The 22896-nt window shown below is 38.4% G+C and overlaps 1 protein-coding gene across 5 annotated transcripts in view; it reads left to right on the top strand.

The window, feature by feature from the left end:
• Positions 1 to 1226: 1226 nt before the first annotated feature.
• Positions 1227 to 22896, top strand: part of SBF2 (SET binding factor 2) — a 482724-nt gene continuing 461054 nt past the window's right edge. For 3 of the 5 annotated variants that reach the window (XM_045484467.1, XM_045484470.1, XM_045484466.1), the window contains exon 1: positions 1499 to 1719. In XM_045484467.1, coding sequence (XP_045340423.1) covers positions 1665 to 1719 — 55 coding nt within the window. In that variant the 5' untranslated portion in view covers positions 1499 to 1664. Of the gene's footprint in view, positions 1720 to 22896 lie in introns of all 5 variants that reach the window. The other 2 variants (XM_045484468.1, XM_045484471.1) reach the window with 2 other exon arrangements.

Genomic DNA, 22896 nt, shown 5'->3' with positions numbered 1-22896 from the left:
ACAGTGGAATGCACGGCCTCCCAAGGAAGTAAGGTTACTTCTTACTGAAAGTGATCAAGTTGGATGATGAGCTCTTCAGGGAAGTTATAGAGAGGATTCTTACATGAGGTGTGACTGAGGCTTTTTTGGTTTAATTATTTTCAAGTTCAATCTGTTATCTTCTTTCCACCCCTGTAACTAGACTGATTAAGTTTGACCACAAGCAATTTGCATACAAATTCCTAGAGTTAAGGTATTCCTTCCTGGGAATTTTAGTTTTAGTGTAGCCCAACCCTCTCAATTTTTGGATGAAGAAAGTATGGCACAGAAAGAGGAAATGATCAATTATACTTTCAGAAATTGAAACTCCCAACTCTCTGGACTCTGAGTTCAGAGTTCAAGCTATAGCAACTTCCTGTTGGTAGTTGAGGGGAAATTGTACATTCACTCTTTAAATATATTTGTTAAGCACCAACTGTATACCAGACAGATGTAAATGGTATGGGTCAAGTCCTCAATTAGTAAAGAGTAGCGATAAGCAACCACGAAGATGATCACATTTGCAAACCATGGAGATTCCCGAAACTTCAGCCTACCCCCTGTAACTTATCCGACTACTAAAACTTCCTCAGATACTAACAAATGACAAAACAAACTCATCTGGGTGTTTCACCAGCCAAATTTGAAATGATCAATACTAGCAGCCAAAAAGAAAGTGACCTAGAGAATCTCTAGTGAGACCCACTAATTCTTTGTATTGCGTGCTTGAGTGGGTATGTTGGAAGCCACCACCTGCTCCTGCTACAAGAGCCCTGGGACCGCGGCAAGGGCAGAAAACCTAGGCGGGAGGGGCTCCCTTGGGAGAGACAAAGCCTCCTCCCTCACACTCTATTGCACCCGGCCAGTTCAGGAGGATCCCGGGGATGCCGCGTTCTTTGGTGGAATCCAGCCACCCCCACCGGGCACTCCGGGGGAAGCCCAGGCCAACCGCCCCCAGCCCACCCAGCACTGAAGCACGAGGCGCCTCAAGATTGCGCAAAAGCCTCTCCCTCCCCCGCCTGCTCGGTGGCATGTTCCTAAAATTCCCATCTGCACAACATAAACAGGAAACGTGCAGCAAAAGCCCTGGCAGTGCAAATTCCATGCTGCAGTCGAGGGCGGGAGAATCTCGTCTTTGGTAGGGGAGTAGTGGGGGGAGGGGAAGAGCCAAACTTTTCAGGAGACCCCTCAACGATCCTTGTCTCTTCTTCCCAGATCCAGAAAGAAAGAATAGAGAAGGCGGAAGGAAAGGACTCCCCGCTTAGGAAAAAAAGGGGAGGGGGCGGGGGTGGTGGGCCACGAAAGGGCAACCAGGCTTCCAAGTGAACCACCAGGAGCGGCTGCGGTGGCGGGAATACGTCCAGCAGCCCACTCTACTAAGCCAGCAGCCCGAGCGACCCGGGGAGCTGCGGGGTGGGCTCACCCTTGGCCACGGGTCCGGGAGTCTGCGCGGGTGGGGGCGGGGGAGGAGCAGGCGCTCGGCTTAGCGCAGGCGCACAGCGCGCCTTGGTTGTCAAACATGGCTGAAGTGCCGCCGCTGCCGCTACTGCTGCTGCAGGGAAAATGCTGAGCCCTCCCGGGCCCGGTGGGCGGCGGCGGCAAGGGCGGCGACGGGCACCTGCTTCCCGGGCGCTGCGGCGGCGGCCATGGCCCGGCTGGCCGACTACTTCATCGTAGTAGGCTACGACCACGAGAAGCCAGGTAAGGGTGTGGGGCGGGCGCCGCCCCCGGGCCTCCCCGCCCCCGTCCCCCCCCCCCCCCCCCTCCCCGGCTGCTGTCCAGTGGGCTCTGCGGGGCTGGGCGTCGCAGCAGGGAGGCGGGGAGGGCCGGGCCGGCAGCGGCGGAGCGGGAGGTCGGTGTCCGGCCTTCGTGGCTGGGCTGAGCCTCACGGTGGGCGTGAGGGACCGGCACGAGGGGAGGGGGAGGGGAAAAGAAGGGGAAGAGGCCGCGTCCGCTGGGGCCCAGGGAGGCCCAGCTGGGCCAGCTGGGGGCGAATCCAGGTGTTGCGACCCTCGCTCCGGAGGAGGCCGGGTACCCGGGGCAGCGCCCTGGTGCCCGCGGGATTGGGCCAGGATCTAAGGGTTAGGAGGGCAGGAGCCAACTGTGTTAAGTTCCTCGGGGATAAACTTCTGCCCTGCATCCTGAGTGAGTAACGAGTGACGCAGGGGGCTGTCCTCTCCAAAAGGAAATGCTGAGAGTCCAGTGCTACCTCACCCCTTCCTTGTCGGAGGCCTGTCTAGTCACCGCCCCAGTGAACCCATGGTACTGGGGAAGGGGGTCCTTGCAGTTTTAAACGTTTCTAGGAAATGCTCCCTGTTCTTTCAGGACAAGATATGATAGTCATTTCAGAGTGAGCACTATCTTTTAAGTAAGGACAGTCATCCAACCGCTGAAGGTCTTAATGTGTGACTAAAAAACCTTTCTTTGGATTAAAAAAGTTTTTTTTGAGTATAATTGACACACAGTGTTTAATGCATGTTCTAATCTTCTAATTCATCGCAAAATTTTCTTCATAAGGAACAGTTTGGCAAATGCATTGTATTTTAATTTCATCATTGGACTTCTGCAGCTTAAGAAAATTCAGGGTTCATGCACGTTTATTTTTTTATTTGTATTTCTTTGTATTCTGTAGCTAAGCATAATGTAATAAATTGAACTAGAAAGCACATGTATTTCAGGTTAATTCCAGTTGCACATTTACAAGGAATTTTATACAGCAGCTGGTAGTCCCTACATCTTTCAGAGGAGATGCTGAGATTGTGTTTTGCTGATGGTTACAGTCATCTGTAGCGTCAGAATGTCATTGTGCTACCCATTCTCTGTCAACTACTCCTTTCACTATTACTCTTCTAATTTCCTTCAGTGGGAAATTTTTATTTAAAAACTTTTTTTTTTTAAATGTTTACTCGTATTTGAGAGAGAGAAAGAGCGTGAGCAGGGGCGGGGCAGAGAGAGAGGGAGACACAGAATCCAAAGCAGGCTCCAGGCTCTGAGCTTTCAACACAGACCCCAATGCAGGGTTCAGACTCACAAGCCTCAAGAGCATGACCTGAGCAGAAGTTGTCGCTTAACCGACTGAGCCACCCAGGTGCCCCAGTGGGAAACTTACATTTTTTAATCTGTCACTACTCATGACCTAATGGAGGTCAATTGTTAAGAGAAGGGGTTGGGCTGTATTTAAAGTATCTTCTGGCTCCAACATTTTCTTATTTCCTAGTAATTTTGCATTCTGCAGTCTCTTACCAACAATATGGAGAATCACAGTTTATTTATTTTTTTTAATATTTATTTTTGAGAGAGAGCACGCAAGTCGGTAGGGACAAAGAGAGGGGGACAGAGGATCCGAAGCAGGCTCCACACTAACAGCAGAGAACCCGATGTGGGACTCAAAGTTACAAACCCTGAGATCATGACCTGAGCCAAAGTGGGTGGCTTCTCTGGCTGAGCCACCCAGGCACCCCAAAATCACAGTTTATTTTTAACATTATTTCATTTTTAGCAACATTGTTTTTTCTCACTTAAGAAAATTGAAACAATCACAAACTTGCAGAAACTTGCAAATAAGGTAGGAAGAACTTTTTTCCCTGAACCATTTGAGAGGAAGCTGCTGACCTGATGCCCTGTCATTCCAGAATGCTTTAGTGTGCATGTTTTTACAAAAAAGGATATTCTCCTTTAATCACAATACAATGATCAAAATCAGGAAATTTATGTTGATATAGTACTTCATCTAGTTTTAAGCGTTGTTGATAGTGCTATTAATCTTTCTACTGGCAAAAGGATCCCATTCAGAATTATATGTTGCTTTTATTAGTCATGTCTCTTTATTCTTCAGTCTGGAACAATTCCTTCATCTTCTCTTGCTTTTCATAACCTTGACACTTATGAAGATTACAGGGCAGTTATTTTGTAGAATGCCCCTCAGTTTGGGGTTATCTGTTCTCCAGTGATTAGATACATACAGATTATGTACTTTGTGTAGAAATATCACAAAAAGTGATGCTCATTGCAGCCTATCAGGTGGTACACAATTTCAGTTTATCCCATTATTGATGATTTTCACTTTGATTACTTGATATAAGCAATCCCTGCCAGGCTTCTTCATTATAAAGTTAATATGTAATTGTTAATAAATAGTTTTGTGAGGAGTACTTTGAAGCTCTGTAAATATCTTATTCCTCATCAAGCTTTTCTTTTTAAATGTTTATTTATTTTTGAGAGACAGAGAGAGAGAGCCGGGGAGGGGCAGAGAGAGGGGGAGACACAGAATCCGAAACAGGCTGCAGGCTCTGAGCTGTTAGCACAGAGCCCCACATGGGGCTTAAACTGCAAGATCATGACCTGAGCTGAAGTCAGATGTCAGACTCTTAAACTGACTGAGCCACCCAGGAACCCCTGTATGATTTTTTTTTTTAGTGGATTATATTCCGTTACTATTTATTTTGATGTTTAGATTGTTTCTTATTTGGCCAATGAGAGCCCATTCAATCTGGCTTCTGTGTCTTTATGACATATCCCCATCATTCTTTGAGCATGTCTTTACTTTTTGGCATGAGAAAGTTTATCCTATACTATATCTGCCTTAGTCCTGCAATTGGCCATTTCTCTAGGGTCCCTGAATCCTTTTAGTGGAGAATGATTTTTTTTTTTTTTTTAAGTTTGTTTATTTTTGAGGGAGAGAGAGAGTGGGGGAGGGGCAGACAGAGAGAGAGGAAAAGAAAGAATCCCAAGCAAGCTCCACACTGTCAGTGCAGAGCTGGATGCCAGGCTCGATCTTATGACTATGAGACCATGACCTGAGCCTAAGAGTCAGACACTCAACCGACTGAGCAACCCAGGCACCCTAAGAATGATGTTTTGAATTGTTTTCAATATTTATTTATTTTTGAGAAAGAGAGAGAGAGAGAAAGAAACAGACAGACAGACAAAGCATGAGTTGGGAAGGGTCAGAGAGAGAGGGAGACACAGAATCCAAAGCAGGCTTCAGGCTCCAGGCTCTGAGCTGTCAGTGCAGAGCCTGACGTGGGGCTTGAACTCACAAACTGTGAGATCATGACCTGAGCTGAAGTTGGATGCTTAACTGACTGAGCCACCCAGGGCCCCTGAGAATGACATTTTGAAGCTAAGATTTCAGTGCTAGTATTTTTATTGCTTTTCGGTTGTTAGTGCTCTCAGACCCTCTTTAATTTTTTTTTTTTTTTTCAACGTTTATTTATTTTTGGGACAGAGAGAGACAGAGCATGAACGGGGGAGGGGCAGAGAGAGAGGGAGACACAGAATCGGAAACAGGCTCCAGGCTCTGAGCCATCAGCCCAGAGCCCGACGCGGGGCTCGAACTCACGGACCGCAAGATCGTGACCTGGCTGAAGTCGGACGCTTAACCGACTGCGCCACCCAGGCGCCCCTCTCAGACCCTCTTAATGGATGAAGTTGGGGAATATGTAGATGTATGTACACAAACACATTTACATATATTTTTATTTTTCTGTATATAGTAAAAATGATGAGTTTACACTAATACCTCCAATTTCAGTACGACACTCCAGGGTCCATTCTAATTTTTTTTTTTTTCTTTTTCATATTTGTAATACTCTTCTTTGATAGTGAGAAATCTCGTTTCCATTATCCTTAATATATTTATTCAATCCTCCTGTATTTGACCAATCTTTCATATTTGCTACCTCCTCCTCCTCTCTTGGGTGCCTTTCTTTCTCTGCTGATTCTTCCTTCTATCCCTCCCACTCCACTACCCTTCTCAGGATCTAACAGCCTATACCAGGATATTCTGATAAAGGGACACCTTCCTCAACCTACTCTGACTCCCCATATCAGCTTCCCCATTGTTTGTGGATATATTTCTCACCCCACTTAGGCTCTGATACCCCACACTGGGCTACTTTCATGTGAATACATCCTCTTCGCTCTGTTCACCCTAGTGCCCCATGCCAGGTTGCCCTTCTGCATTGACACCCTTCTTCTTCTTTTTTTTTTTTTTTAATTTTTTTTTTTTTCAACGTTTATTTATTTTTGGGACAGAGAGAGACAGAGCATGAACGGGGGAGGGTCAGAGAGAGGGAGACACAGAATCGGAAACAGGCTCCAGGCTCTGAGCCATCAGCCCAGAGCCCGATGCGGGGCTCGAACTCACGGACCGTGAGATCGTGACCTGGCTGAAGTCGGACGCTTAACCGACTGCGCCACCCAGGCGCCCCAATTGACACCCTTCTTCTAATACTTGAGCTGAGAACATTTTTGAACGACCCTTCCCACATGGACTCCTTCCTTGGTTCACTTGGGCTCTGACAACCCGCACCCCACCCAGGGCTGTCATGACTACTCACCATCCCACAGCAGAGAAAAGGAAGATTATTTTTTATTTTTTGTTTTTTTTAAGTAAACTCTCTGCCACATGTGGGGCTCGAACTCACAACCTCGAGGTCAAGAGTCTCATGCTCTATAGGCTGAACCAGCCAGGCACCCTAGGGAAGATTATTTTTTTAATTAACAGAATCCAGAAGCTTTTATAAACTATAGAATTTGGATAGTAAAATGTATGACTTTATTATAATTTCTTTACTTGGGATAATTTTTCTTTAGTCATGTTTATCAAAGTGTAATTTACATATAATAAAATCACTTTTTTAACTGAACAGTTTAAAGAGTTTTGACAGGTGTATACATAAATGTAGCCACTACCACAATCACGGTATAGATATAAAACATTTCTGTCCCTACAGAAAATTCTCTCTGCCCCTGTGCTGTCAGTTCCCTCCCTAGCCTCTGGCAATCATTGATTTGTTTTCTGTCCTTTTTTGTCTTTTCTTAGAATAACATCTAAATGGAATTATATAGTGTTTAAAAAAATTTTTTTTAATGTTTATTTTTGAGAGAGAGAGAGAGCGCTATCACGAGTGGGGAAGGGGCAGAGAGAGAGAGAGGGAGACACAGAATCTGAAGCAGGCTCCAGGCTCTGAGCCCATTGGGGGGCTTGAACTTGTTGAACCCTGAGATCATGACCTGAGCCGAAGTTGGGTGTTTAACTTACTGAGCCACCCAGGAGCCCCTGGAATTATATAGTGTTTTTAATGTCTGACTTTTTTTCACTTAAAAAAAACATGTTTGAGATTTATCCATTTTGTATGTATTGTCAGTTGCTCCTTTTTATTGCTGAATATGATAGAATTTATTCATTCACCATTTGGCGGACATTTGAGTTTCCAGTTTTTGTCTATTATGAACAAAGTTATTCTGAATGTTTGCATACAGATCTTTGAGTGTTCATATGGTTTCATTTCTTTTGGATAAATACATGGGAGAAGAATTGCTGGGTCATATAGTAAGTGTCTGTTTAACTTTGTGTGAAACTGCCAAACTATTTTCCAAATTGGCTGTGCCATTTTGCATTCTTTCCAGAAATGTATAAAAGTTCCAGCTGATCTTTTTATTTTATTTATTTTTACTTTCTAAAATTGAAACTTTTTTTTAGCGATTCTAGTGGATATGTAATCATATTTCATTGTGGTTTCAATTTGCATTTTCCTGGTGACTAATGATGTTAATCACCTTTTCATGTGCTTACTGTATTTGAATATTTTTTTGTAAACTTTCAGATCAAATTTTTGTTCTTTTCTATTGAATTGTTTGGCTTATTTTAAAGGTTTTTTGTCTGTTTGTTTTTCACTTTCCAATACAAGTCCTTATCAGGTGTTTTGTAAATAGTTTCTTTCAATCTGTGGTTTGCCTTTTCATTTTTTTACAGTGTCTTTTGAAGAGCAGATGTTTTAGTTTGGGATCACTTTGAAGACATTTGAACACTCTTATGTCTTGAGTGGTCTCCTTTGAATAGTCCTTTTTATGTGAAGCCCTCTGTTGAAACTTATTGGAAGAAAATCCACTAAATCTGTGTACTTGTTTGAATTGTAAGTGAAGAACAAACCTAGTTCATTCTGTAAATCTTTATTATGAAGTTTTCTTTGGGAATTACTATGATTTTATTACCTGTCTCTAAAAGCTAATCAGATTATAATAATATGATACTGAAATATTGTATACTTAATACCACAGTTTTCCTGCATTTAATCAGTGCCCTCTGTATATGTTCCTAAAGTTACTTTTCATTTAGTAACACTTTTTTTTAGTAATACTTCTTAGTTAAATTTTTTCATATATCTGCATTAAAATTGGGTTGAAAGACAACCTTGTCTTTTGAAAAATTGCTTTTACAAACTGTTAAAAATAATTAATGCAATTTGAATTGTATCCAAAACAATGGTAGCAGACACATAGTAGATGTTTGGTAATGATGTACTGAATGAACACACAATTGCTGAAAATATGGAAAATACAAAAAGCTATAAAGAAAGAGTGTGGTTATAAAAGAGTAACAGGAAGGGAGTGCTTGGGTGGCGCAGTTGGGTAAGTATCTGATTCTTGATTTTGGCTCAGGGCATGATCTCACAGTTGTGACATTCCATCCCTGCATCAGGTTCCGAGTTGAGCATGGAGTCTGCTTAAGATTCTATCTCTCTGCCCCCTTGCTCCTCTCTCTCCCCCACCCACATGCTCTCTCTCAAAATAATAAAACATAAATGAATTTTTGAAAGGGTAACAGGAGGAATTTTTATGTTGGTAGAACTATTTTGTTTCTTGGGGTTTTTTTCTTTCCTTTTTTTTTTTTTAAATTTAAATTATAGTTAGCATACAGTGCAATATTAGTTTTAGGAGTAGAATTCCATGGTTTTTATCACTTATATGTAGTACCCAATGCTCATCACAAGTGTCCTCCTTAGTACCCATCATTCATCTAGCCCATCTCCTACCCACCTCCCTCCATCAACCTATGGTTTGTTCTCTATCATTGAGAGTCTCTTATGGTTTGTTTCCCTTTCTTTTCCCTACCCCATATGTTCATCTGTTTTGTTTCTTATATTTCACATATGAGTGAAATCATACAGTGTTTGTCTTTCTCTGAATGGCTTATTTCACTTAACATAATACATTCTAGCTCCATCCACGTCATTGTAAGTGGCAAGATTTCATTCTTCTTGGTGGCTGAGTAATGTTCCATTATATATATGTATATGTATATATATGTACATATACATCACATCTTTATCCATTCATCAATTGATGGACATTTGGGCTCTCTCCATAGTTTGGCTATTGTCCATGCAATAGAACTATTTTGTATCTTGACTAGGTGGTGGATACATGAACCTACATATATGATAAATCATATGGAAGTGAAACACAGACACACACCAATGTGAATAAATATAGTAAAACTGGGGTCTCTGAATAAGAAGTTGGATTGTATTAGTGTCAGTTTGCTGGTGTTGATATTGTACTATAATTTTATAGGGTGTTACCATTGGGAGAAACTGGGTAAGGAGAAATGGGGTTTCTGTGTTATTTATTATTACAACTATCTCAAAATTAAAAAAAATAATTCAAAAAAGTTATAAAATAAAGCTATTTTATTTAATAAAATAAAGTTCTAAAATAAAGTAGATAAAAAGATACTCATAGTATTCTTACTTTTTCCTTAACGTTGATGACATAAGGAAAGATTATTCTATAAAATTCCAGGAAAACATCTTCAGTAGATGTTATTATTATATCTTATGGGTATATCAATTTGACTTCATCATTTCACTTTATTATTGGATATTTAATATGTTTCCAGTTTTGTGCTCTTATAATATACTGTCATGCTAAGGAGAATATAACTTGAAAACCACTGATTTTTATGACAGATTGATTTCGATAATTTGAAATTAAGACTTTATTTTCCTGACTTTGCATATGACTCTGGCACAATATTTAGGAAGTTAGGAAATATCATGTTTCTAACAGGTGAGCTTATTTAACCAAAACTGTTTATTTTTCTTATTGTTTCTTCTACTTTACTGAAATTTGTCCAAGAAAAATTGATAATGACCACATGGGTTAAATCCCTTAATGACTTTTTTTGTTGTTTACTTTTCTTTTTAAGTTAATTTTTTTTTTTTTTTTTTTAAGTAGGCTTCATACCCAACATGGAACTTGAACTCATGACCCTGAGATTAAGAGTTGCTTGCTATACTGACTGAACCAGCTGGGCACTCCTTTTTTTGTTTACTTTTGCTGTCCATTAATACATTTAGAATTTAACCGATTTATCTAGATATATTTAACCTGGAGTCAAGTATCATAATTATTTGAGGTTCTTGTATTCTTTCATATCAACTCACCTAAGTATATTAGCAAAAGATTTGAAATACTTCTTAGGTGTTCCATCAGTTTTATTTAGGCAGTATAAGTGAGATAAGCTAAGAGGTAAACTTATGCACAATACCTGTCCATATAGGTTGAGACACTTTAAAAACTGATTATTGGTTATTATGGAACCATTGTAATTCATAGTCAGCCTGGGTTCCTTCCCCCATTCCCCATTCTTCTTTCTTTCATCCTTTCTTTCTTTCTTTCACAAGCCGGGGAGAGGGGAAAGAGAGAATTCCATGCTCAGTGCAGGGCCTGATCCCACGACCCTGGGATCATGACCTGAGCCAAAATCAAGAGACAAGTTATGTAAGATGAATAGGCATTGCCATGGGGATAAGAGGGTAAAGGAGATTATAGCCAGGGAGAAAAAAATGTAAATATGTGACTGTCTTGTTCCAGGAGTGGAGAAAAGTATAGTGTAGATGGGAATTGACGTGAGCTTTGCTAGAGTGGGTTCAGATAAGATTATGAAAAGTTCTGTATAGGCTATGGAATTTAGCCTTGACTCTGTAGACAGTGGGGTCTGTTGAAAAATGGGGGTCTTGAAAAACAAGAAACAACATAGAAATATGACTCAAATGGCAATGGACTAGAGGAAGAAAGACCAGTGTGAGAAAACTCAGGAACTTTTACAGGGAATGGAAAGGAAGGTATGGAGTCCAGAGAAATTTGAAAGCTTAAATTAGTGAAATTTAGTAGTGAAATGGATGTGAGGGGTAAAGGAGAAAGAGTAGTTGAGGGTAACAAAGTCTCTAGCTAGTTGTTTGGGCAGGTAATGATGCTATGAATGCAAATAGGGAATTCAGGACAAGAAATAAATTTGGATGCAGGAAAGAAATGCTGAGCTTAGTTTTGGATATGTTAAATTAAAGGTGCTTGCCTATAATCAAGGTAGAGATGTCATTTAGGTGTTGTTATATATATGGATCAGGATGTAAGAAGAGAAGTGAAAATTAGAGATTTAATTTGGCAATTACCAATAACCAACTGATTGTCAGATATAACAACAAAAAAAATGAGGTTGTTGAGGAAATGTGTATAGGGTGAAAAAATAAATAGCCTAAGAAATGAACCCAGAGAAAATTCAATATTTAAGAAGGAGATGGAGCAGTAATAATTAGGAGTGGTCAGAGGTATTGCAAGAGAACCAAGATTGTGTGATATCATGGAAACCTTGGGTGTAGAGAATTTTGAGGAGGAGGAAATGATGAATAAATATCAAAAGCTCTGAAGATGTAATGTATAATGAGGACTATCAGTAGTGTCTTAGTCCATTTGAGCTGCTGTAACAACTGTAACACTCATTGCTGTAACACTCATTGACTGAGTGGCTTAAACAACAAACATTTATTTCTCACAGTTCTGGAGGCTGTGAATTCCAAAATCAAAGCCCAAGCTGATTCAGGGTCTTCTTGTGAGGCCTGGCTTCCTGGTTCATGGGTAGTGGTCTTCTCATCATGTCTTTGCATGGTGGAAGGGACAAGAGAAGTCTCTGGAGCCTCTTTTATAAGGGCACTCATCTCATTCATGAGGACAGAGCCCTCATGGCCTAGTCACCTCCAAATATCATCACTTTGGCTCCACCTTCAAATGCTATCACATTGGGAGTTAGGTCTCAACATATGAATTTTGGGGTGACACAAATAGTCTTACTATAGGCTCATGGACTTGATAATAAGGACAAATAGGCTCATGGACTTGGTAATATGGATAGTGACTTTAGAACATTACAGTAGAGTTGTTGGGGGGCCAAAGCCAATTTGATAAATGCACGTCCTAAGTCATGTGCTGTATAAGCCTCACCGAATCCAATTTATTTTCTCTTTAGAGCTCATGATGGTGTGAACTTCCCATAGCTGTGGGAAGTGAAAGAGGAGTCAGAAGTGATGTAAAATTCCAAACATGAAACTCTGGGATACTTGTGATATCATGACTTAAATAGGTGGTTGAAAATATTTTTCTGTTAAAATTTGTCTTTGTGGACTTGGAAAATGGTGAGTTTTACTTCATAGCCATCCAAATCGAGACTTCAGAAAAGGGGACAAGTAGAGGCTGGACACAGAGACTTGACAGTCATTAGGATAGAGCTATGGCCATGTAGATAAGGACTTAAACCCTAGAAAGAACCTGGGTCCTAATGATTTATAGTGAGATTGTCATAACTGCCCTATGAATTTTTATTTTTTACATGAAAGATTATAACCTGATATGGTTAAACCATTATAAATTAGAGTTTTCTGTGTTGGAAATCAAGAGTCATGAAAAGTGAGTCATAGAAAGTGAGGGAATATTTCTCAGTGTCAGGTATGGCAGAACAATCAGTGACACGTGGAGTTAATCAAGATCTTTCCATTTCATAAAATGTTAGAGTTATAAGTTAACTGTACAGATTGTTTAATTCAGTCCACTTTGTGGATATGAAACCAATGCACTGGGGTGCCTGGGTGGCTCAGTGTGTTAAGCATCCAACTCTTGATCTCAGTTCAGGTCTAGATATTGGGGTTGTAAGTTTAAGCCCCGTGTTGGGTTCCATGTTGGGTTTCATGCTGGATGTGGAGTCTACTTTCTTCTTTTCAGAAAGAAACTGATGTACCTGGTTGCACCACCCACCCACCTCCTCTTGTGAATGGTTACACCACTGTTGGGTGGCAAATACTGGGCTAGAAGTTACCTAAGCCTGTGCTCCTGTATACCATGCTCTGATTTGAGAATTTATTCAAGGATAGTCTTACCCCAGAATTGTTACAGCTGGAATCTTGTGTTGTAAACCAAATTGCAAAACTTAAAGCAGGAGAAAGGATAGTAAGTTGAAACAGCAGATTAAGACCATTTGTTTGAGTCATCTGATTTTGAGACGTAAGAATATCTGGTTGGAGGGCTGCCTGAATGGTTCAGTCAGAGGAGCATATCAGTATCTCTTGATATTGGTGTTGTGAGTTTGAGCCCCACATTGGGTGTAGAGATTACTTAAAAAAAAAAAAAAAAGAGTATCTGGTTGGAAAACTTTGAACACTTTATCTTAAGGATAAAGGCTTTATTATTGTTACTGTTTTTAAGGATGTCATTTTTTTTTATCTGAGTTGTCTGGTTGATTGGTGCTTAGTTAGATATGTTTGAATTAAATTGCAGAAATAGGTCCAATGAGAGTTTAAAAAAATGTATAGGACAGATTTGAACGTAAATGAAGGCAGAACAATGAGTGGAAATGGATGGAGTTAGAGCAATTGATGCTGGAGAGGGTGGACAAGTATGGGAAGAAAGTTCCTTAGGACTTGGGGTCTCAAACACATTCTGTGTACAGAATACAAGTGTATCAGTGGGCTCTGACTCCTCCCTTCTAAAGAGTGTATTTTGGAAAATAAAATTGCCATTTGATTAGTCTTGGAGATATTTTATAATGGTGTACATAAAAAACATGTCAGTGATCACCTGTGGGGATTTTGTGGGAGGTGACAAGTAACATAGGCATTTGATAGAACCAGAAATACACAGGTAAACTTAGCATTAGTGGATAGGGAAATACAGTTTTGGGTATTGGGAAAAGGTAGTGGTAAAGTGTGTTGAGAAAGGTTTCAGGGTAAGCTTTTAAATTTTAGATACAACTATCAAAATAATGAATTCCTAAGAAACCTAACCTCTCAAAATAATTTTTTGAGCAGAAATTTTATTTCCCAGTTGTAGGTTAATTTATGTTATATATTATGTGCCTGACATGATGATCATCTTCATTAAAAACTGTTATAAAAATGAAGACACTGACTAAATCACTGTGTTGGTAGTAGACTAGTGTTTATTTATTTTAAATATTTATTTATTTTGAGAGAGAGAGAGTGGGAACTGGGGAGGGCAGAGAGAGAAGGAGAGAGAGAATCCCAAGTAGGCTCCTTGCTGTCGGCGCAGAGCCCAGTGTGGAGCTCGATGCCACGAACTGTGAGATCATGACCTGAACTGAAATCAAGAATCGGATGCTTAACTGACTGAACCACCCAGGCGCCCCTAGTATTTCTTAATTTTAAAACATTGCTATTGTCAAAACTGAGATCATTAGGTATTACAAGATTTAATGCCCAGTTTCTTAATTATTGCTGAACTTGAGTAATGACTTGGGTTATGAAATTATTTACAAAGTAAAGGCTGTTCATTTAAAATTCTCATTTCTGTAATCTACCTTTTAAAGGAAAAGATAACTTATAGTTTCATAATTATTTAACTTTTTCTTATACTTATGTCTTCATTTTAGAATTTTTCATTAGAGCTTTTATTTATTTTTATTTTTTAGTTATATCTGTGTTTCATTGTTTACTGAAAAAAATGAATGAAAGTTTTGCCTATGGAAATATTTCATACAGCTGCTGCTTAAGTTTAAATGAATTTGAGACAGGCTAGATTTAAAACAAAATTTATGTACAGTTTTACAGATATCGATTATTCTAGAGTATAGGAACAAAAAGATTAAGAAAAGAAAAAAAAAAGCTTGTATTTTAAGGGGACCTTCACATTATTATAGGAAAATACCAGAGAAATAATCTTTACTTTTCAAGATGTTTTAACAATACTACAGTGTATTGTATGATAGCTACAGTTTAGCTCTCCAGCACTTATGAGCTCTCCAGCACTGCCATAACACATCTTGCAAATTTGGTGGCTTATAAAAACACTTATTTTCTCACAGTTCTGGAGACTTTAAGTCTGAAATCAAGGTGCTGGGAGGGCACTGCTCCCTCTGAATACTCTAAGGAAGTATCCTTCCTTCTTTTAGTTTCTGGTGGCTCTAGGCTTCCTTGGTTTGTGACAGCAATCACTCTGATCTCTGCCTCATTTTTACATGGCTTTCTTTTGTGTTTTTGTGTCCAAATCTCTTCCTTTCTCTTATGAAGACAATAATCATTGGATTTAGGGGACACCCTAAATCTAGGATGATTTCATCTTGAGATCCTTAACTAATTACGTCAACAAAGACCCTGTTTCCAAATAAGGTCACATTCTGGAGTTCTGGTGGAATTTTGGGGGTGACACTATTCAACTTACTATAAACATAGTGGCTCATGAAGTTTTTATAATGCTTGCTGTTTGTACGTATTAGGAAATTTATCTGGACAGAATAGTACAAAATATAAGACTTAATTAAAAAATAATTTTGTAATAATTTTGTAATAGGTTGTACTTTCAAAAGGCAAATATATTTAAAAAAAACCATTCTCATAATGTTACAAGTTAAAACAACACTCAGTGTAAATATTTGGGTGAATAATATACTATGGAAAAGTCAGAATTCCTTGGAATACACACACACACACATACACATACATATACACACACACAGTTTTGCACATAGTTTTTAAAAAGGTTTAGATCTATGTGTGTTCTTTTTTAAAAGTTTTTTAAAAGTTTATTTATTTATTTTGAGAGAGACAACGTGAATGGGGGAGGGGGAGAGAGAGAGAATCCCGAGCAGGCTCCACACTGCCAGCGCAAATCCCAATGCAGGGCTTGAATTGATGAAGCTGTGAGATCATGACCTGAGCTGAAACCAAGAGTCAGATGCTTAACTGACTGAGCCACCCAGGTGCTCCTAGATCTATGTATGTTCTTTGTTGTAAATTTTACTTGTGCTGGGGTGTCTGGCGGGCTCAGTTGGTAGAGCATGTGACTCTTGATCTCAGGGTACTTAGTTCAAGCCTCATGGTGGGCATGGAGGCTACTTTAAATTTTTTTTTTTTACTTGTGCCACCGGTTCTCTCCGTATTGTTGTGTTGGGGAAGCCAATCGATATTTTCTTTAGATGTGTCACACAGCTTACATTTATTTAGGCCTTTTCTTTATAGGAGAGACTATCAGATTGGATCTTCAGTTCATTTAAAAATACTGAGCATTTTCATGTATATTACGGACTCTTGATAGAAATACAGTGAGTTACCCTGTGGGGTCTATCAAAGTTAAATAATTTGCTCACTTTCATACTGATTTTAAATTGAATTAAGTGGGATTAAATGGTACTCAGATGATTTTCTAACTTTAAATCAAAACTTTTCTTAATAAATACATTGTAGGGACTGGGGAGTGGAGAAGTTTGAGGGAGAGGAATAGGGAGGGTTTTTTAGGTTAGGGGACAGTAGTAGTAGCAGATGTACTGAAATGATAAACAATGAGTAGATTCTCAATTTGGCTGAAATATTAGGACTGGAAGAGAACTGATAAGTTATAATATTGGGACTTGAACAGAGAACTTGTAAGTAATAAATGAAGATTATATTAGAGTAGTTAGGACTTTTTCCCCCCAACTGTTTTAGGCTAGTTACTTTTCATTGCATTTTTTTCTCGTCCTTCTGCACTTTATCTCTTGAGTTGAAATTCTTGATACTTTGGAAAACAAAATTTAAAAACCTGTTACATAAGAATGTTCAAAAGTATTTCTGTAGGAGAACTTGCTTTCATAAGAAGCAGAGTAATTGCCTTTGATTTTAAACTGGTGGTCTGCTCTCGTTTCTTTACAATCTACGCATCTTGTTTTACTCCTCTTGACTTTTCCTACTTGGGAGATCTAGTTTCTGACTGATCTTTTTCTGCTTGGCTCTTAAATTCTTTTTTTGTCCAGATGATTAGAAATTCTGCTCATCTATTTTTCTACCCAGTTTTGACTTACACTGTCATGGTTCTAGTATATCAGCACCTTCCTGCTTTCGCTTACCAGTCTATTGCTAAAATTGTTTTATATTTTATTTATTGTAGTAATACATTCTTGTTATAAACATTTCAAACATTACAGAGGTTGCTGAATCTTGGCTGTAGTACCCATCTCATCAGATCTTGTCACAGTTAGATTCTAGGTACTTTTACAGAAATTTTTAGTTCTTTTTTATTTACTATTATTTTTTTAATTGAAGTATAGTTAAAATACAGTGTTATGTTAGTTTCAGTTGTACAATATAATGATTCAACAATTCTCTACATTAGTGCTCATCACGATAAGTATACTCTTAATCCTTTTTGTCTAGTTCACCAGTCTGGCCCCCTCCCCTCCCCTCTGGCAACCACCACTTTGTTAACCTGCATTTAAGAGTCCATTCTTTGTCTCTTTTTTTCCTTTGTTCATTTGTTTTATTTCTTAAATTCTATATATGAGTGACATCATATGGTATTCATCTTTCTCTGAGTAACTTTCTCAGCATTATACTCTCTAATTCCATCTATATTTTTGCAAATGACAGATCTCATTCTTTTTTATGACTAAGTAATATTGCATTATATGTACATATGTATATATATATGTGTGTGTGTGTATATATATATATATATATACACATATATATGTATATATATATATATATTTTTTTAATAGAACCCCAGTCTTCCAATGTTGGCAATGGAAGGAAAGCCACCACATGGGACAGGTTGACTTGACCTCAGAGCTCCCCACCTCTTCTGTTTCTCTAGTGTTTTTATAGAATGCTACTTTTTTCTTAACATTCTGGCCTAAATAACTCTCTCCCCACCCAGTCATTTCCCTTTTATTTGTTGAGATACAGCTGAAATAAGACTCTTTTTTTTTTTTTTAAGATTTTATTTTTTTTAAGGAGGTGTGACTGGCTGGCTCAGTCGGTAAAATGTGCCACTCTAGTGGCACTCTTATGGCCACTCTGGTGGCACACTCTACCGAGTGAGCCAACCAGACAACCCTGAAATAAGACTTTTCTAAAGGCTGAAAACAAAACAAGGATAATGAAGCTAGAGAGTAACTTTCAAGTCAGTCATCTGGTTTGCGAGGTATAGTTTAGGCCTGTTGATCTGTGGTCTCTGAAAGAGATACTGTCCTAGCTAGCTTATGGCCTTCTGTCATATGATGGAGGTCATTTTTCCTGTCAACATGTTTCCTTAAGTCTAGGCCTTCGACGGGGGTCAAACAGTCATTCCTGTTAGATCTATCTAAGGTACACTTTCCTGGTTCTAGTTTCCTGTCCAGGGATCTGTCTCTTCTGGATGATTATACCAAGACTGTGCTTCAGGAGATATTTCATTCCTTAACCATGGTCCTTAAACTATGGGATAAACTGGACTGCTATATTAGAATTCAGACAGGAAAAGAAGAATGTACCACATACAGAAATGTGGGAAGAGGACATCTTTTTGTACCTGTTTTCCACCCATGGTCTCAGCATTGACAAAACTTTGATGTTACCTGGAAACACGGTCATAATATTCATGTACAAATCAAAGTGCAGCTAAACAAGCGTCACATTCTCAGTTACTTTTAAAAGAAAAATAAATTCTGTAGAACTATGTGTTCATATTTGTTTTTAATTAATGCTTTGTAATCTTTCCTGTTTGATTTTAATCTGAACAAATAATGATACCATTTTCATTACTCAGTAAGCATGAATGTTAGTTGAAGCAGTTTTTAAAAAACAATAGTTTGAGTCTCCAAACATCTAAATCCTGGGCTGATTTAATTTGTACATTCAAATTGAAATAATGTTTTCTGAAAGCTGTCCTACCACTTTTGTTTTTGACCAAAAAAATTTTTTTTTTGTACATTTACCTACCACTGGATTTGACTTAGATCCTATAGAGAGTGTTATCTACCTTCTTGATTTATTTTTAGCCCTTCAAGGCATCATTGTAGATTAACACGAAGGCCCTCAGGAAGGTGACATATTCCTGGGAATTGACCACATAGTCCTCATCCTGGTCCAGGTCCTCCATCACCTTTGCAGTGTTGGCATCCTACAGCTTTGGGCCAGTGGTGAGCTCTTTCTGGATTGGCTCCTTCGGCTCCTTCTTGGTCAGGGTGTTCTTGTCACCTTCCCTCCCTGAGTACTTATGGAAGATGGCCACGAGGAGGCCAAAGCCCTGATCAGGTGACATGCCATGGCTGGGCGCTGGGCTCAGAACACGTGGTTAGGAGAGCATTGAGGGAGTGTTCAGGGACCTCTTACCACTTTTTTTTTTTTTTTTTTTACTCTTTTGTATAATGAGTCTAGTTTTTCTACTAATGATTAAACAATAACTCGTTACCAAAGCATCTGATTAAAATATCAAACTAAAACAGCATAACTGGTGTTTTATGCACATGTTATGGCTCACTAGGGATTATGTATTTTTAATGGACAATTTTGGAGAAATGGTATGGTGAAATCACCATTTTGCCAAGATGCCATCCTACTGGGTGTGAAGTGATGTACTGCTGACATTTTAACATGTTTTTCTGGAAGTTTTTGTGTGCATTTATAGGTATCATTTTTTTTTCCAGTGTGATTTCTTTTGTTTTTTTTAATGTTTGTTTATTTATTTTGAGAAAGAGAGAGAGGGAGAGGTAGAATTCCAAGCAGGCTCCATGCTGTCATCATAGAGCCTGACATAGGGCTCGATGTCATGAACTGTGAGATCATGACCTGAGCTGAAATCAAGAGTTGGATGTTTAACCAACTGAGCCACCCAGGTACTCCATCTTTTTTTCCTTTAATTGAAGTATAATTGACATACTGTATCTTACTAGTTTTAGATATAGTGATTTGATATTTTTATACATTATTAAATGATCCCCACTGTAAGTCTAGATACAGACACTGCTCACTCTCTCTGTCAAAATAAATGAACAAACATTACAGTATTATTGACTATGTTCCCTATGGTATATGTTATTTTTATTTTACTTGTTACAAAAGAAGTTTGTAGCATCTATTTTCTTATGCAATCCATATTTTTAAAACTTAACTGCTTATTACTGGCAGCTTTCCATATTCTAAATATATATTATATGATAGCACTAATTTTTATTAGCTAAAAATGTTTATTATTTTAACATATAATTTATTGTCCATATAGTCATTTTACCAATTAATCTCTTATGATTAGACATTTTGGTTATTTCTAAATTTTTGCTGTTAAAAATAGTTGCCTGTGAAGAATCCTCCTAGCTAAATCTTTGCATTCATCTTTAATTTCTTGGGATAAAAAAGAGGCCAGTAAAGTTTAGTAGTTAAAAGCAAGGGATTGAGCCAGATGATCTGAGTTTGATTCCTGGTTGATTCCTCTTAGTAGTTCTGGCCTTAAACAAGCTATGTAATTTTTCTGCGTGTGAGTTTCTGTATCTATAAAATGGTATAATAATAAATAGTATCACCTCATAGAATTGTTTTGAAGATTAAATGAGTCAGGTGCCTGGGTGGCTCAGTCAGCTAAGCATCTGACTTCGGCTCAGGTCATGATCTCACAGTTCATGAGTTTGAGCCCCATGTCGGTCTCTGTGCTGACAGCTCAGAGCCTGGAGCCTGCTTCAGATTCTGTCTGTGTCTCCCTCTCTCTCTCTGCCCTTCCCCTGCTCATGCTCTCTCTCTCTCAAAAATAAATAAAAATTAAAAAAAAAGATTTTATGAGTTAATTTCTACAAATTATTTAAACAGTGTCTGGCACACAGTGTTAAGTTTTAATTTCTAACAGTAGAATTGCTAGGTCAAAGGATAGGTATATTTATGTTTATACTTATAAGTATATTTATGTGTTAATTTTCTCCTCAGCATCCTTTCCTGTGGGAAGCTGTTTTCTGTTTCCTGTAGTCCCAGAGAAAATGCTAGTCCTAGTTACTCCCACCCCCTATCTGAAACTGGGCTAAATAGAGCCATCTCTGGGTCTTTTCTTCTGGAAGAAACAAGGAAATCTCTTTCTTTCTACAAGGATAACTAAGGTTGGAGACCATGACCAAGTTGGGGGTGCCAATGTGTTTTTTCCCTCCTGTGTTTAGAGAGTCTGGCCGAATATTGAACAGAGTCAAAGATAGCCAAAACATGAGGGAGAGAGTGCGAGCTTTGAAAAGATCATTTAAACTTCTGGTTCCAGCCATTCTTGAAAGCCAAAAGAACATTAAAAAAATAGTTTTGAGGTGTATTGCTCAATTCTCTTCCGGAAGGATTGTGTTAATTTTTACTCTCATTTCCTTCAGGGGGATTTTAATTAGAAAAAAATCACTTAATAAGATTCATTGCTTAAGCAACAACAGAGGAAACTGCAAAGTCTCATGAAGGTGAGAATGCTAAGGAACTGGAGCAGGGATATGAGACCTTATACCTAATTTAAATTATGTCTCTGCAGTGTTACAAGTTGTTACTTGTCTTTGGCCTTTATCATGTCCTAAACATATTTAAAACCAGTGATCTGAGTTCTGAAAATTACAAGGTCTTCCCTTGAGGGTAATATCCTATGAACAGAAAAATCTTTAAAACTGGAAAAAAGTCCTTTCAGCAGAGATACTTCTATTATTTTAGCAGACTACTATCTAATGGATGGTGACTAATTATTTACTTAGTATTTATCAAGTAGACAGAGTTGTAGAACTTTCTTTTTTGGTGATTTCCCTAATAGACTGAGTTTGGAGAAAGAATTTTTATCTCCCTTGGAAAGGCTCATTTTCCATTGGTGAGACCCTTCTGTAGATAACTTCTTTTCCCTTGAGCCTTTGTTTGTAGCTCTTTTATATATTTTATTAATTTATAAGGTCAGTACCATGATTTGAAGAAAACAACTTGTTTGGGAACTTGACATCTCAAGGTATTTTCTCCTTTAAGCAAATATTCTGTCATTATATTTTATGTAAAATATAAAACTTGAAAACTTGAAATTGAAGATTTTTTTTATGTTTTGAGAGAGTGAGTGTGCACATTCTTACAGCAGGGATATGTACCCAACAAGTGGCTCAATCTCACCGTGTGATCATGACCTGAGCTGAAATCAGGAGTGGGATGTTTAACAGACTGAATCACCCAGGCGCCTCAAAGATTCTTGTTTAAAGAAAATGACTAGTTTTGGGACAAGTTTTTAAGTGAAAAAAATCTGTTTATAGTTAAGGACATCTGCTTGTAGGTAAAAATACGTGCTTTGTTTTTTCCAGATTAAGCTAAGTCTAGTTACATTTAGAGAAAGAAATCAAGTATCAGAACAAGCTTGGAAAATAATAGTATGAAAATTAATTTGCAATGGAAAGTGGCAGTTGGGACTGGAGTGAATTTTACAAATGCTTTATATAATTGTCCCACGCAGTTGTATGGAATTTGAAAAGAATGTTACTTGTTTTTCTTTTGAGACAGATATTTTACCAAATAATTTTAGCCTGAGTAAACCAAGGTCCACACAGGATTAGATTAATAATATCATTCTTTTTAAAGGAGGAAAGAAATGAGAGGGAACAACAATAAAGATTGATTTAGGATGGTGAAAAACTGAAGGTTTTTGAAAATACAAGTTAACTACATTGCCCTTCTACCTCCCCTAAATTTTCTTTTACTGCTATTGTTCAGATTGTGTGTTTGAAGAATGTGATTGTAGAAGAATGAAGGATATTTGAAAACACTATAGCATTTGATAAAGTCACCACAATATGTTTCAGGAGATTATAGGGTAATATTCTCTGGCCTTTTTAAATTTTTTGAAAGATGGGATGCATAGTTTCTATTAATATGACTGCCACTTATCAAATACCATATGTTAAACTTTATCTGGTTTCATTAATTTCTCTTAAATACATAAGGTAGATGAAGTTACCGAGATTTGGAGACATTAAGTAATTTGCTCAGGGTTACATAGCTGGAACTTGAGGCATCAGTATCTGAATCCTGGTGTGTGTGT

The sequence above is a fragment of the Leopardus geoffroyi genome, chromosome D1 (assembly GCF_018350155.1).
Source record: "Leopardus geoffroyi isolate Oge1 chromosome D1, O.geoffroyi_Oge1_pat1.0, whole genome shotgun sequence".
Lineage (NCBI taxonomy): Eukaryota > Metazoa > Chordata > Mammalia > Carnivora > Felidae > Leopardus > Leopardus geoffroyi.
The sequence above is the reverse complement of the archived record's forward strand: the minus strand, read 5'-3'. Positions and strand labels throughout refer to the sequence as shown.